Source organism: Nelumbo nucifera, chromosome 3 (genome assembly GCF_055504915.1).
Source record: "Nelumbo nucifera cultivar China Antique chromosome 3, China Antique-T2T, whole genome shotgun sequence".
In the NCBI taxonomy this organism is placed as follows: Eukaryota; Viridiplantae; Streptophyta; class Magnoliopsida; order Proteales; family Nelumbonaceae; genus Nelumbo; species Nelumbo nucifera.
In genome coordinates this window covers 34153092-34170116 of record NC_142651.1, presented here as the reverse complement: position 1 = coordinate 34170116, position 17025 = coordinate 34153092, and the positions used below count along the sequence as shown (strand labels likewise).

Sequence of the window (17025 nt, the reverse complement as noted above, 5' to 3'; positions counted from 1 at the left end):
AAAGAATGCCAATTAATGCCCCATGGAGCCAAAATATCATGGAAGACTGAGGGTTAAGGAATCATTAATCAAAACCATCAAGGTTTTCCATGACCATGTCATCACCAGCTATGCACCCTGACAATGTGAGTTGTGTATTCACACTAAAATTTTGGTTTGAATCTGCATTGCACAAGCACATAAATGTAACAATCAGATGTTTATTGGGGATAGCAGCTTTCAAGCTGAAACAGCAGTTATTAGGAAGTAGGAACTTTGATTGGAAAAAGGTATTTAGTATTTCAAAGTAAGAAAAAAAAATTGAATATTGTAAATATAGACATGCATGCATTACATGCAAAAAATTCTGTATCACCTGGAACTGCAGAAATGAGAAAACTCATAAAGCACGATAAGAGTAAAAAATAACAAAGGAAAAAATCTAGTCCAAGAAGTACCAGAATCTAGGATGTATCCAACATTTTTTTTATAAATTGTATTCAAAACATTATTCATCCATGAAAGAATCCATGGAACAGTGGTTCAACAGACTAAGACTAAGAGGCTGGAAAACCTAAGGCGAGACTCTAAAGTTCTAGACATCTCTTCGAGGGTTTTTGCATTTTTTCAAGGCCAGGATTGAAAATATGAAAAGATATTATAACTTTATGGCCCTTCCAGCATCAATTGAAGCCAACATTTTAGCTCAAAAATAGGGAATAATATATCTATACGAAAGATTTGGACAACATGCACACAAAAGATAGCCCAAGCATCGCAAAGAAGCCATTGAAGTTAATATCAAAATAGACAGAAAGATAAGCAAATTGCAGATGTGTAGGAGTGTTTAAATTAATAGCTTCCTGATTTAATTGGTTAGAGTTTCATGTTATTAGCATGAAGGTTTTAGCCTTTATTTTCCAAAATTCTACATATGCTTTTTTTTTATAGGTAACTGAAAACTTTATTAACTATAATAAATTACATGCAGTTGTGTATTTACATAAAAAACAAACTCTGAACTCTAATTGCATATAATATTCCTCCCCATACACCTTCTCCCCTCTAAGTTAGCATTGTTGAGTTCAAGTACTACCCTGCCCTTTTGCACTCCTGACCCTGCCAAGGAGTCCATTATCTCATTGATCTCTTAACCCCTTGGAATGAAAAGTTCTCTTCAACTACAAGAGATCCACCTTCTCTTATTTTTTTTATCAAATCCAGCTTCTCTTAATTGCTGCCAATATTTCCATGGACCTACTAAATCTCCTTGCATCCAGCCTATAATGACCTGCGAATCCCCTTCTATTTACACCCTATCGAAGGTGAGATCTCTAGACATTTGAAGTCCTAGCAGTATGGACAAAAAGTTCAGCTCTGATGGAGTTCCCCAACCCATGGGACTAAAATAACATATAAGATCTTACCCTCATGGTTTCTGAACACTCCCCAAATACCAGACCAGACTGTTGTCTCAGATTACCCAGTGGGTAGCCATCAAAGTTTAGTTTCACTTGCAGGTTATTGGGAACATTCACAAAATTCAAGCAGTGGACCTTCCATTGAAAGGAATCTCCAAAATCTTCCCAGTTTTTTTTCTTGAGAAAGATAAGGTAAAATTTTATTGATGAAAAGATGTAATGATATAACACACCATTGCAGGAGCTCTAAACTAAAGAGCCCCCAACACAAACAACATACATCATATCACTACAAGGTCTGCATGAAACAAAGATCGCAATGGGATGGTCAAGGAGGACATTTAGAGACTGAGGCCCAGGACCCACTCTGCCAACAGCTATATTAATGACTTCCCCCACAGATTTTGCCTTAGATTTGATATCTTATTTCTTATGTTATCTTTATTTTGTGTTTCCTTTGCTTTTTCTAAACATTACAAATTGTTTGAGTGGAAATCTTAATTTATTTTTCCTTTTCTTTAAGGGAAATCAGGTCCAATCAACTTCTCTGTTTTAATGGAAAGAACCAAATAAAAGTTAAACAAAGCCATAACCATACTCTTACAATGTTAGTGTCATCAATAAGCTACAGTTTTTTTGCGTAGAACATCAACAAGCTACTTAGAAAGTCTTATTAGATTACTGACATTGACAAAATTACTTTAATGAATTCTAATGTACCGAGTAAAATTATAAAATTCCCATTAAAAAGGAAAAAAAGTTAATGAATAAATGCAAAAGAGGAGAAAAGGCAATAAATAGTGAAATAATTAATGCACCAAAGAGAAACGAGTCCAAAGGCCTGCCCAGGTGCTCATAAACCACTACCACATGAAGAAGGGTATTTTTTTTCTTTTTTTTTTTTTTTTGAAGAATAAGATAAAGTAATTCATTCATAAGAAAATCAAATACAAGAGAAAACCCTGAACAAAGAAGGATGCTTTCTTATTCAAAGAATAAGTAACCATGATCACGAGAAGGCTACCAACTCCGCCAAGGATAGGTATCAGTAGGAGGAAGACACTCATTTTCCAACTCTTTTAGTCTTTTGCGGTTGTCACCGAATTGGAGACACCAAACAAAGATTTCAATCTTAAGAAAATGTCACTCGTGTCATGCAACACTTGCCATGTATTTCATTTTTTCTTAAATGAATGAACTTTTTTATTGGTGTATCTTCTAAGATGAACATTAACAGTTTGAATCACAAATAAGTTAAATACATAAGAAAGAAGAAGAAACATATAAAATTTCAGCCACGATACACCCAAATAGACAAGTATCCCAGCCAGTATCTTATTATTTGAAGAAGATAATACAATAGAATCTCCAAATTACAAAAACATAAGACCTAGCTACAAAACTATAAAAATCTCACCCCTTTTTCCCGAACTACACTTGATACAAAAATAATAAGAAGAGTTGCTCCGTAACATGCACCCTCAATAGGTTCCCCGACTGTTGTTCAGAATGGAACCTAGAGTCCCCAATACCGCAAATGCTAGAAGAGGGCTGACATCCAGCGTATCAAAAACTGGGGGGATTATATTCCGAAAAAGATTCAAGTAGGGATCGCAGAGGTCCCTTATGGCCGATAAAGGTTGGCGATCCCACGGAATATTGGGGAACCAGCTTAGCAAAACCCTAACCATTAATACGCCGCTGTAAATGTCTAGCCACTTAGCCATGCCCGAAGCTACCACGGTAAGAGGCGTGTTGAGATATCCACTCGGGCGGTCACGGAGAGCGGCGAAAAACAAGGGTCCGATCGTGCAAACCAAGCTTTCTTTGATAGTCTGAATTCTGGCCAGCTCTTCATGAGATGGGGTCGAGCAAATTTGCTTGAGTTTGAGAACGAACCCTCGAACTGCCTCTGCAAATACCTTCGGTAGCGTCAAAGCGGCGGCAACGACGAACGCGACGGTCCGAGTCGAATTGGAGACAAGGGTTGAGGGGGTAGCATTTGAGGGCTGCATCGACGGGCCGGGTGGAAGGACGGGAGCAGCAGAGGAAGCACAAACCGTAAGTCTTGAAGTCGAACGAAGAGCGTCGGATTTGGCTCGGTGGAGAACTAAACCTGGAGTGGGTTTAGGAGATGAGAACAGAGAGAGGATTACACGGTTGGAAGAAACGTGAGCTCGTTTCGGTAGACGAGGGCTAGAGCTCTGAGAAGAGAAAGTAGATGCGATCAGGGTTTGGGAAGCCATGAGAGCTGCGGTTTTCTCTTCCGCTCCAGATAGTGTGAGAAAAAGCTCAATTGCTCTGATGCTATGGCGAAAGAGAAGAGAGATTGAGATCAGTCACCGATGCGTTTATCTATGTAGAGATTTTTATATGAGCACTTCATATTTTGTTAAATGCATCAGACATTTTCATTAGATATAATTATCAAAAAACACACAATTACCCCTGTTTTAAGCTGATGGTAATTGGTAACCACTTGCTAAAGGTTGTTTTGGTCTTTTCACATTGTTTGAGTGCCTGTACCACATGGAACCGTGCGCTGTACGGACTTGTTATTTAAGAAAATAATATTTTAAAATATTAAAAAATATTATTGAGATAAAATATTAAAAACGAGAAAGGTGAGGTGATAAAGTTGTCTCTAGAAATTTTTCAACACCCCAGAAAATTTTTAATTTGTAGAAGATTTATGATAAATGTATAATCCCAATTTAACTTGGTGCTAATTGACATGTGAATTAAATTTATACATGATAATTCCATATAACAATAACAAATTCAATGTCTACAAACTATTAAATAAATAAATAATTAAAACATGGTGTGCTGGATTTAAATTTTATATTTTATTTTCATTATTACTAAATATACTTCTTTTATAAATATCCATAAATATATAATATTAGAGATGTGAATATTTTTTTGTATTTTTATAATCTTTTATTTTTATTTATTTTTTATGTTTATTATATAATTATGGCATCATGTTTTGACTTGTTTTACTTGAAATGGAAAACAATCTATTATTAAAAATTTTAACTTTTCAATCCCGTTTCCATAATCAATTAAAATCAATTATTGTTTGTGGCATTTATCTTTGTTTAATATGACACATTTATAGTATTTGAGATATGTTAACATTTTTCATATTTTTTCTAATTTTACCTATTTTTTCATTATTTAATTGTGATATCATTCGTTGACCCATGTTACCTCAACCATTAGGGTGCAAGTTATGCTGATTAAGTCAAGTTTATGCTCAACTTAGGCCCAACCCTATGCATTGTGCTTAATGTTCAAGCACAATATAAAGTTTTGATCTATCCAACCTAGGCCCAACCCCCATTAAAATTTGATATCCATTCTAAACTTTGAATATATATAATTTTCATCCAAGTGAAACATTGGCCACCAACCATATGGAAAATGCTTTTCTTTTTGAGTTATAGCTTTTTTGTTATTTTATCATCACTCAAAATAACAATCATTTATCACACTTTATTGTTTAATGTGACAAAAAATTCAATAGTAGTGATGAACCCAAATGTTTTTGCATTTTTGTAATAATTCTTTACTCGGTCTTTTTCAAAATTTTTGCTATTTAATTATACAATGCGGGTTGACCAATATGACTTAAAAGGTTAAATCACCACTTGGATGAGGAAAAAAAAAGAAGTGGTTTGTTTCTAGGTCAACTTTAACTTTTTGCATTTCATTTCCATCCCCAATAAAAATACTTTTTATTTGACATGCCTTTTTAAGATGATAAATATAAATTTTAGAGTTTTACCTACTTCTTTGTAATTTTTATGTTTTTGTTTATTTTTTTAACATTTTATTATTTAACTATGAGACCACTGGTTGACCCATTTGGCTTGGATAATTGAACTATGTACCCACTATATTGACAAAATGACACTTTAATTTTCATGTTGGGTTTGATTCATTTTAATACATGGGCTTTGTATAGTTATGAAGAATATATTTAATACTATAATTTATTGGTGAGAAACAAAAACACTTTAAACAAAGGATCTATGGGTCTTTTTTTTTCCCTATATTTTTCTATAACGAATAGTAGTTCTTACCAAAAAAAAAAGGAGATTGAGAGTTAACACTTTAATGGGAGTTGAATGAAGTGAAAAAGTAATAGTTTAAATCACTTGTTTTGCCTTGGAAAAAGCTTAAAAGAAATGTTTGGGGTTGATACATAAAGATAATCCCTATCACTATCATTTGGGAAATTTGGAATGCGAGGTACACTAGAAAAATGTAAGGGGGATAAAAAATGTGCTTCATCAGTAATTTATAAAATCCATTGCTAGCTTGTTGAATTCAACTAAGCCAAACCCATACTTTCGGCCATATTCAAATAGACGGGATAGGTCTGAATATAAACTGTCATATGATGGTTAAAGTCTCTCTCATTTTCTCATAGAAGTAGTTCATAGGTGAATTAATGTTTACTGTGGATGGTGCATGTAGAGATAACCCATGTATCTACGAAGGTGGCTATATCTTGAGGGACCACAATAGCCAAATTTTGTGTGATTCTTCAAATGTTTATGGTATTGAGACAAATATGATGGCTGAATGTCGGGCAATAATGCATTGCTTGGTTTTGGTTGAGAATTTCATAAATTGTGTTATTACCATTTGTTATGACTATATCACAATGGATATCATTAAGGGTTGCATCAAATTGCCTTGACACATCAACAATGGGATCAAGAGGATCTATTGGTTACTCTCTCAGTTATTGAATATTAAAAATATTCGTAACTATCATGAAGTTAACAATGTGACCAATAGTTTAGCAGCAAAGCTTGCTCATGTCAACAATTTTGACATCATTTCATATAGTCAATGTGGGGCCATGATAATATTTTTGGCAAAAAAATGTATTGACAATACATAAAAGGATTTGATTTGTTGTTATAATGCATTGCTAAAACAAGTTTACTCTTTTTATATTAAGTAGTGTAAAAGGTACATGTTATGCATATGTACAAATATAACAGTAAAGATATAAATTCACACTATAAAATTAAACTTAAATTTTATTATTAGCACTAAAACCAAGAGCATGTCGTGTAATAGTACATATGAGATAAGACATGTAAAGTAAAAATAAGTCGATTAAAATTAATTGATTTAGTTTTTCTACAGATATCCTCAAGCCTTTCATTATTTCTTATTAATAAAAACAATCTACGGTGACCAAATTTCATTGAGATATTGTTATTTTCATGTATGTATTATCAAAAAATCACTTTAATAGTGGCAACTCAAAATTCATTAGTGTTTGCCAATGTTGAGCATAGATGATCAAATTAATATCGAAGCAATTCCCCCACAATGTTGATCACACTTAGATGAGTCACAAGCCAAAATACCAACCACACCTAATCTACATGTTTGCCTAATGGGAGAAAAAAAGTGGCAATATAAGATTATCTAAAAAATATAAACTCCACGCCATTATTTCCCAACAAACAATCATCAAAGGAATGTGGGTATAAAATACAATTTGATAAACAACACCTATTCATCAATAAACGGTTGCATTAATGGATAAACAAAAGGAAACAATTATATTTGCATGTTTAAATGAAAATCATGTTGTTTAGGGTGTAATGGATGCACTACAAGAAAGTTGGGATGTCCTAGCAGTTTTGGTCCAGCAAGTTTAAAAGTATAGTTGGAATAGATGCGGCATTGTGTGGAATTATCCGCAACATTAGTGCAAATGCCAAAAGATAGTGGGGCCGGGTTAAATGTTTTGATTATTTGAAACTCAAAATTAGCGATCTATCACATAATGAAGCTCTCACCCTATTCTTTTTTAAATCAGTGGTTATCTCATTGATCATCACCTTCAACATTTCATTATTTTCCTCACATTAGATCATTAGCCTCTACTGTTACCATTACAGACCACTTCCATACGTTGATGAAGAAAATTATTTACGGTAACTTATACTCCATTAAGCCCTAAATAACAACACATTTAGTGGATATAACTCCTTTAAGTTATCTAAGACATAAATAGTTAGAGGTTTGTTCAAGTTTGTCATTTCTTCATTCAGTTTTATTTCAATATTTACACGTTTTACCTAGGTAGACATTGATGATTTCATTGCCTTTGACTGGATGATGTGCGTTTACCATGTGATAGTTGATTGGAAATTTTGTTGTCATCACCATAAGGCATTACACTTCGTCCTATTATAAATGACTTGGTGTGTTACTTTGTTGTAGCCAATTTTGTTTATTCGACAATTGAGTTTTGCTTTGATCCAAGTACTTGATTATGCATTGTTAAATGTTTATGTATCTTTCTATCTTTTTTTTTTGTATATAGTTATATTATTTTGCTTGTGAAACCCTCTTTTCTTAGTTTTTTTAACCTCATAACTTTAAATTGCAACCATAGGATTCAAGTTATTTTCTATCATGTTTTAGTCTCTCAATATTTTTTCATCTCATTATAAAGAAATTGATTTTTGAGTTTGAATGCTTGTTGGGGAAAAAAGTAAAATTTGAATTAAGACATCGTATTTTTCACATGTGGTTCTATATTTTCTATCTAAGGTCTACAACTGAACAGACCTAAACTCCAACACGGTCAAAAGCTTACTCCATTGTAATTTGATTTTAGCCTATCCCCAAAAATTGCAAGACCAACTGAAGTAGTTGCAATGACATACTTGTAAATGCCATATTTTGGAGGGAGATACCCCTTCAATTTGTTGCTTCTTTCCACTTCCTACAATGTTTATTTTTTTCTAAAATATTTGATATTTTTTGTAGATTTTATATTTTCTATAATTTATAATAATTTCGAGCTTTTTGTTATTTCATTTTTTTTTGTTTTTGGATTGAATGGGATCCAATCCAATCCTACACATTGGTTTGGGTTAGGTTGGGGCACAACCTATCTAATTGACACCCTATTTCACACAAATGAATGTCTATAAGCTTTGAATTACATATATTGAAGATGTGTTATCATTTTCTTTTGGTTGTATGACTATATTAATAGGTGAAACAAGACATTGCAATCCACTTTAATTTTTTCCTAAAGGTGCAAATCAAGTACCAAATTTAAAGAATTTACGCAGCATTTGGCCTAAGATTTTGTGATGGGCCCATTAAAATTTTAACAATTTTCCAACTCGAGCGACCTAAGTTGCACTTATAGTTTTTTCCACTATAAGTGGGTTTACTCCACTTATAGGTCCCTCTTTCGTTCATTCAACATCTTCATATTCTCTCCCTTTTCCCCCACCCCCACTTTAACCTAACTCATAAAAGCCTTAACCCCTATATATATGGGGGCCACTATACAAATCCTTTTCCCTCATTTCACTCTTTCAAGGGCTCTCTTTATAAAAAAAAAGTAGAAAATCAAAAATTAAATCCCAAATAATTTTTCCTCATATCTCTTCCCCCCCCCCCCCCAAGAAAAATAAACTATCAATCTATTTTATTATTTGGAAAACTCTTGCCAAACTGTTGGTTCTTCGTGGATATACTATTTTATTTATCTCTATTGATCAACATAAATGTATATGCAATTACTTGATGGTTTTATGTATGTGATAACTGTAGGTCATCAGTTTGGTGTTCTTAATGACTATAAATTGAGAATATTTCTTAGCTGATTATAATTATTTACGTGTGTTCATAGGATGCTTGGACAATATTCACCTCCTAGGATGTCTTATTTGGCTAGGAAATGCTTAAGGTCATTATGTATCTTCATTTTTGTTGTAAAAAATGCTTGAGAATTCAAACACAAGGGCAAATGCTTCGATTATAACCTCTACAACAAGCTATTTAAAACGGTTGATGAGCTAAAAGTCCATTTATCAACTCAAGTGCTTTGCAATGTGCTTGATGGTTTTGTTGGGAACCTACATTCTCTTGTGTTGATGTTTCAATAAGATGTGATGAGATTTCAATGAATAAGACATCAATGGAGATGAAAGTGAGTAGTAAATTACAACATGTTCAAAATATATTCTTTTGTTGAGCAATTAGTTGATATTCCATTATGCAGTACCTTTAAGATGCAAAACATTTGTCTTCTCTAAAAGTTTATAGGCTATGATTTTCAGGTTTAATCACTACACCATGTGGATTTGCATTGGAAGATGTGCTACATTTTTCAAAAAATTATTATTTTTAAGTATTTGTAATTTTTATATATCAATTTGATAGTGTATTTGAACATTTTGTTTTTGATATTATAATAATTAATCTTTATATTAATAATTTGAGTTTTAAATTGCATATTTTATTTAAGTTGTTTGAGTTTTCATGTCATTGATCAATAAAGTGCAGGTATCAAAATGTTGAAGTTAGCCTACCATAAGAAAAATACACAAATTTAAATTGGTAGTCACCCAATTGCTGACTTAACCATAAATAAGGCCTAAATGGCGACCAGATATGATCTAAGTCGGCGGTTTAGACCGCCGCCTAAAGAAGTAGGCCATTGTTTGGCAAAACCTAACCTGACTATTTAAGCCACCAATATAGATCAAACAATCTTATGATTTTAACTTATGTCAGCATTGAGAACTATCAGCATAGATGTTTGCCAATGCTTGGCCCATTATACTTATATTGTACTCTTAAATTTGTTTGTATTTAAGCAATCCATACCTCTTTGAGGATAAATATGAAAAATATGGGTGCCAAATGGGTGGGTTGGGTTTAGATTGAATACAAACCCACCCTTGTTGAACCACTAACCCACTATGACCCATTACAAGTCATTGTTAATGGGTCACAATGCACCTTGACCCTTATCCACCCATATTGATCCACTTACGTACCTATGTTGACACTTACCAAGTATAAATGATTGTTTTTTTATTAACAAAGCTACAACTAGGTCGAGTCAACCCGTATACATGAAAATCAATTTTAAGAGAATCGTTTCATGCTCACAACCCCAATTTTAATGGGGTTGTTTCGTGCTCGTGCTTGTCATGTGACATACAAATCAGGTCAACCCATATACGTGAAAATAAAAAACCATTTTGGCTTCAAATTTTATCTTTATGACTTAAAAAAAAATAAAACTATAATAAAGATAAATTAGCTTTAATATAAACCATATATTAAGTCTAACGTATAACAATCAGACCCATGAATAGTTGACTTTAGATTCGAAGGCAAAAGTGGTCCAGGCTTTGGGTCGATTTCTTAAAACCCTGATGGTAAACAACCTTACAAGGGTGATCTAAACAATCATCATTCATCAAGAATAATGTACTTGCAATTAGATTTTAAGAGGTTGTACAAAACCATTAAAAAATCGTAATATTATTATAATGGGAAGCGAATGAAACAACAAAAGTTAAAAATTTGTTATAAAATAAAATATTCAATTGTCATATAATTTACAAAAAATTGCCATCACCAATTTCCATGCTTGTTTGTAGTTCATAACTTCCATAGTTGCTGATTCTCTTACATGCTTCGATGGCATAGGAGGGGGTAGAGGTGCCTGACACTTCTCTTTGTTGGATCACTTTGATTTGGAGTTTGTTTCACACTAAAACCTTGTTGGAGAAGCTAATTCCTTTCACCATCACTCTTTCCATTGTTTCATGCATAAATATAATATTGGCAAGTGCCCAACCCACTATAAGAGAAAAAAAATGAAAATTTCTTCCTATTTAGTGGTGGTGATGAAATACAGTGGTGCCATAATGATAGTGATGAAAAACAATGGATGTTGAAACAACAACAACAATAAAGGTTGCTATAATGGTAGATCGAGGAAAATTGTAACCTTACTGGCTTAACTAGCAGGAAAAAAAAACTACAAATGATGGAGATAACATAAAATAAACCTTTATGGCTTAACTGGGAAAATTCATTCAGGTAAGTGCACGTACCCATGTTATTTTATTTCCTTTGTAAATGTTAATTTTAGTCATAAAAATCAATTATTAAAATAGCAATTTTGTTCCATCCAATAGAAATATTTTGTTCCATTAACCCACATATATCTCAATTATACTTTCACTTGTTAAATAAGTGAACTCTTCTTTCTGTGTGTATTATTGTTTAGGTGCATTGTCGATGATGAAAGGTCTCCCCTTTTATATTTCTATTGTTATAATTGCCCAACAATCAAAAAGTATAATTGAGATATATCTAAGTTTTCTTTTACGGCGAGGGAATATGCCTATAGCTGACCACCCAATCAAATTGAATTGAACCGATAAAAAATGATTCATCATGCGTGGGTTGACTTTCAATAAAGTTTAATCATTTTGGGTGGTGTAATACTAAATTCAAGCATGTCAATTCAGTTGGGTCGATTGCATGTAGCTGAACCGAACCGTATACAACCATAGTTAAAACAAAGTATTCATACATAAAGGGGTTTTCCTATCAACACGTCTATATGCATCAAATCCGAAAAATGGACTGTCTAAATAAGTTATAAGATGGTTTTATTAATGATGAAGGATACAACAAAAACATATGGAACTCCATTGCACAACTTAGACCATTGTTCGATCACTTGAAATATGTGGAAAGACTTACCATAAACAAAACAATGAAAAACATATTTGTAGAAATAAAAACAAAATAGACAATAAAACAGCTAAGATGAGTGAACAAGTCAATGAAACCACATCTTAACATGGTACTTTGTTAATGATTCTTACAATGCACCATTTCAAAAAAATCAACAAAATATTATCTCGATTGCTAAATATCAATATTAAATGGATAAAAATCTCATAAACTAGTTTGGAAAACCACTACGATATTATAGGAAGATAGCTCATTTGATGAATGTTTGATCAACAATGAAAAGCATCTGCATAGTCATATGGGATTGGGATCTAGAAACATATAGTAAGGAATCAATGTCACTTTGGACTAGGGTGTGGTGCATTCCAACCCACAACATTTTGGTGTGGTTGGACTAGTGATAAATATTCCATTCCAAAACTAGCCTTAGTCACTATGGAAAATGCCACAAAATAAAAAATAACGTGTTTCCAATATGCACTATAGCCATAGTACAAAATGTCGGATTGGATGGCCTTACTCAAGAGGGGGTAAATTAGGTATAGCCAAAAATTTATCCCCCAAAACTATATAATTGGGATTTAAATGGCTTTTATAAAAGCTTTGAAGTCATATGAGGGCCATGTACCCCCGCCCTTGGAGGGGTGTTTAGAGGAGTGGGGTTAAAATTATCAAAGCAATAATGAAAATAAAATAGCTTCATGCCACCTCTACAATCAAAGCTAGGGTGAGGCAAATATAATTGAATGGGGATGTTATTCCTTTGTTTCCATGAATTGGAAATGAGATAGACACACTTCTACATTAATGTGGGAATGACCTATGGCTTTATTGAATATTAATTTTGGGCCTATTTTTGTCATCAAATAATGGAAGAAGGCTATACCGTATGTTGTTTAGCCCAATTAGTTTCAAAGTTTGAAAACAAAGGGTATAACTAGTTTATCAATGAAGGGTTTATCTTGATATAAGGGACAATCTCTATTTGAACATTATTTTTTTTATACACTTAAAGGATATGCAACGTGGTTACCTTCATCATGAGTGTGGCATACATAACTTGAAATCCTCCTTCTCTTGCTAGTTTTCTACATCCTCTAATATGATTTGACATCTCTATGTTGTTAATGAGTTTCTTTGGAGGACTTCAACAGTTTTTCTGAAGCATTACAAAGGCATCATTGTCCATCAATGATGTGTAGCAAGGCCCGTGCAAAGGTATTTACTGGTATGTATTTTGTAAAGGGAGGTGCCAAATAATCATTCAAGAATAAACACAAGATAAAAGGTGTTAACATTTCACGTATTAAATGAAACAATGGAGAATAAGATAAGTAATAATTAGTGGATTGGACTAATTGGCCATAGTGCTGCTCCATCCAAGATTGGGCATAAACCCACAATTTATACATTTTTTTTAGAATTGCAATTGGACTTGATTGATCACATGAATAAAACATTAAGTTATTGATGAATATGGGTGTTTAGGGTCCAATTTAGTACGGTTTAGAGAAGTTTCCAAACCAAACCAATAAATTACAGCTTGAGACGTTCACAAACCTAACTAAACCATTTTCTCATCGAACCAAACTATACCAATCCATTTTATTATGGTTTGGTGCAGCTTTTAACACAAATTGGGGAACTTTGGATCATTATTCGATTCTACTGTGCTTAACCCAATTACAAAGTTAAACTCAGACTTCTTCCTAAAACTTGAGGCCCCTTTATGGGAACTTGAGTGCTCTTGGACTAGGGACACCTACATGGTCTGAACAATAACATGTTCCTCGTTGTTAGACCTAGAACTCCACATAATTGGAGGAATGAACAATGGGTGAGATAAAGAGGACTCACTCAAAGAAAGCTATAGGACCACATTGACCTAACCGAACTCTTCAACCGCACTTCAAGCTCACTGACCTCTCTATATGGAACACTTATGCAAATGACAGGTGAAAATGAATCTCACTGTTCAACTCGCAAAAGTCTCGGATCATCAATGATTAAGATCGATGAAATCCGACGGTTGCAAAAGACAAAACGATTTGTTTCTCGATGCCCAAATTCAATTTAGCACCTTTTTTTTGCGTCCACGATAGTTAAATCCCATTTGAAGTTCATGCCTACGCGCCTCGTGACATGTCAGACGGTTATGAACTACCATGAATCTATGACATTATGAGAATTCAATTCCGGAGCATCTAACAGTGACCGCCTTCAACCAAACTACTTTATTTGCTCGACCTGTTCACCTTAAGCTAAAAATTTTGGGAGGGGGTGGATTGATGAGGGATGATTTACACCTCCAATAATGACTTGCTACATGGCATCCCATAATCGTTTTTTGACATATTGACAACACATGTGATGGAATCTCACTTTGTATACTCCTTGATAGGTCGGGATATGCCACCCGAACAAACTCCAACCTCACTTAAGAGTATATCGATAGATTGGCCTATAATTTGAGGGACGATTCCAAGCTTAGCATGCATCTGACCTACATGGCACATATTTCATTTTATCCATTTGCACCATATAGCAGCCTTCAAACGTGCATAGACGCAACACCCACTTGGTAGCGATAAGCCCAGTTTACTTTGCTTTGCATGGACTGATAAGAATGATTGTGTGCCATGCAGATGTATCCCATAAGCAACGAACGGATGGGTATCAACATCCCGAATGTGTCAAACACGCTACAACAGAGCCTCGAGGTCTATATAAAGGTGACCCTTCACCCTTTGATTTCTCCTCACTTGTTCTTTATCACCTTGTTAACTCGTCACTCACTTGATTGTTGGATTTTCTTGCCCGAGACATCCCTCGGGACCTCTATTGCTATTTGTCTTGCATATTCTGCATTTGACCAGTTATACTCACCGAGTTCCAAGTTGTCACTACTAGCCTCGGCGAATTCTAGCCATTATTAGATTAGGTTTGATTTTGCGGCTTAAAGTAAGCAATGAACATCGCTATTGATAGATACACTCATGACTCATTGCTCATTTGCATACTTGTATGTTGTGTGTACTAGTAAGGGTGAATAAATTTGTATGTTGTATGTTATATGTAGTTTCAATTGGTTATTGGGTAGGCGTGGTTCCAACTTATTGGAATTGACCCCACCAATGTTGGGATAGACCGTACCCAAATCAATTTGAATAAGTGGCATTATGATTTTATTTTTGATGTATTTTGAAATGAGTATATGGATTTCAATGATGGATTATGTATTAATTATATTGTATTGTTTGAGTTGATTGGTTATTGGGCTCGCTTATAAAATATCAGGTTCGAGTTCAATTCGAATTAAAGACTTGAGCTTGAGCTCGAGTTCGGCTCGAGTCAAAAGCTCAAAAGTTCGAGCTCGACTATCTTTGATTGTAAGTCTCTTAAGCAGCCGAGGTCTCCCTCAATTGCCGATGTGCCAAATCGAGGTCTCCCTCAGCTGCTGAAGTGTCGAGTTGAGGTTTCCCTAGTAGGCGAGGTGTCGAGCTAAGGTTTTCCTTAGTTGACAAGGTGCCGAGATAAGGTCTCCCTCAGTTGTCGAGGTGCTGAGCTGAGATCTCCCTCAAGGTGTTGGGTCGAGGTCTCTCTCAGTGGTCAAGGTATCGTCTAGTTTGAGTTCAATTCAAATTAGAGACTTGAGCTCGAGCTTAGAAGTTCGAGCTCGAATCGGTTCGAACTCGACTACCTTTAATTGCAAGTCTCCTAGCAACCGAGGTGCGGTCTCCCTCAGTTGGAGAGATAGTGGCCTTCTTGTAATTTGTAAGAAAAGAGAGATAACATTCTTGTAATTTGTAAGAAAGAGAGAGAGAGAGTTGGTATGAAAGAGTGGCATTCTTGTAACTTGAAAGAAAAAAAAGCAATAGAGAGAAAGAATTGCTAGGAAAGAGTGGTATTCATATAATTTGAAAGAAAAAAATAAGCTAAAGAGAGAGAGTTGGTATAGTTATATGAAAAAAAGGCAAAGAATAATGTTAGATTCCATTTCCCTCATACTTATGCCTTCTTACCTAAAATATTTATATAGATTTTATATTAAAATTTTGATTAATTTATAATATATTAATTTAATATAATAAAATATATAAATATAAAAATGTATACTAGATTTATATATATATATATAACGGCTTCTATGTTTCATATTTTATTAATTTATAAGATATAGAATATATATTTATTTATTTTTCTTGTTTTTTAAATTGAACGGAGTCGGTTCAAATCTGATTCAATTTCCAATTCGAAATTCCGAATCTGACCGGAACCCGACCCGACTACAACTTCGTAAATTCGGTGCCGAGCCGGAGTCCATTCAACCCAAGCCAACCCAACTCACGGTTAAAAGGAAGCCGACACAGCGAACCGTGGGTCAGGAGTCAAGAGAAAAAAAGCAAAATTACACACAAATCATACTTTCTCCCTCTTCTCTTCTCTCTCTCTGACGCAATCTCTCTTTCTTCCTCTCGCACACATTACCCATCTCTGTTTTTCTTCCCTTTGCTTCTTGCTCACCGTCTCGCATCGCTACCCAATCTTCACCACGGAAATGCAGAACCCTTGCCTTCCAACGCCGCCCGCCACCCACCAGATTTTGCCGTTGTAGCCGCTCCCGCCGCCGGGGTTCCTCTTATCCGGTGCTCGTAACGGCGTTAATCTGATAACGGATTCGAAAGTCGATTTAGGTTCCGATTGCAGGGTTGGTTGGGTTTTGTTGTTTACTCGATAATCTTCGACGACGAGGTCGTCTTTAGGGTTCCTGTCGCCATGGCTCCTGGGCGTAAAAAGGGAGCGAACCGGGCGAAGGCCAATCAGTTGAGTTTGGGGGATCTGGTCCTCGCCAAGGTTAAAGGATTCCCTGCTTGGCCTGCTAAGGTGTGTCAAATTATTATTGTTATTCTTTATTTCCTGGATTCCATTTTGATTGGTAAGTGCTGTATTTTTATCGATGGTTATTCTCCATGCTTTGTTTGGTGAGGTTGGTTTGGTTAATTCCGTGTTTTTGGTTTTTCATTTTCCCTTTTGTTTCCATCATTAATGCTCT

At 34.5% G+C, this 17025-nt stretch overlaps 2 protein-coding genes across 11 annotated transcripts in view; one reads left to right on the top strand and one right to left on the bottom strand.

The window, feature by feature from the left end:
• Positions 1–2711: 2711 nt before the first annotated feature.
• LOC104592405 (ylmG homolog protein 1-1, chloroplastic-like) lies at positions 2712–3778 on the bottom strand. The gene has a single exon (XM_010251767.3). The coding sequence runs from the start codon at positions 3644–3646 to the stop codon at positions 2882–2884; it is 765 nt and encodes a 254-aa protein (XP_010250069.1). The 5' UTR covers positions 3647–3778; the 3' UTR covers positions 2712–2881.
• Positions 3779–16375: 12597 nt separating this feature from the next.
• LOC104592374 (ENHANCER OF AG-4 protein 2-like) overlaps positions 16376–17025 on the top strand; it is an 81990-nt gene continuing 81340 nt past the window's right edge. For 8 of the 10 annotated variants that reach the window (XR_016083875.1, XR_016083877.1, XR_016083874.1 and 5 more), the window contains exon 1: positions 16377–16856. Coding sequence is in view for 5 of the 10 variants with exons in the window: in XM_088900621.1 (XP_088756747.1) it covers positions 16749–16856 (108 nt within the window). In the remaining 5 variants the exon portion in view is untranslated. Of the gene's footprint in view, positions 16857–17025 lie in introns of all 10 variants that reach the window. The other 2 variants (XR_734406.2, XM_010251749.2) reach the window with 1 other exon arrangement.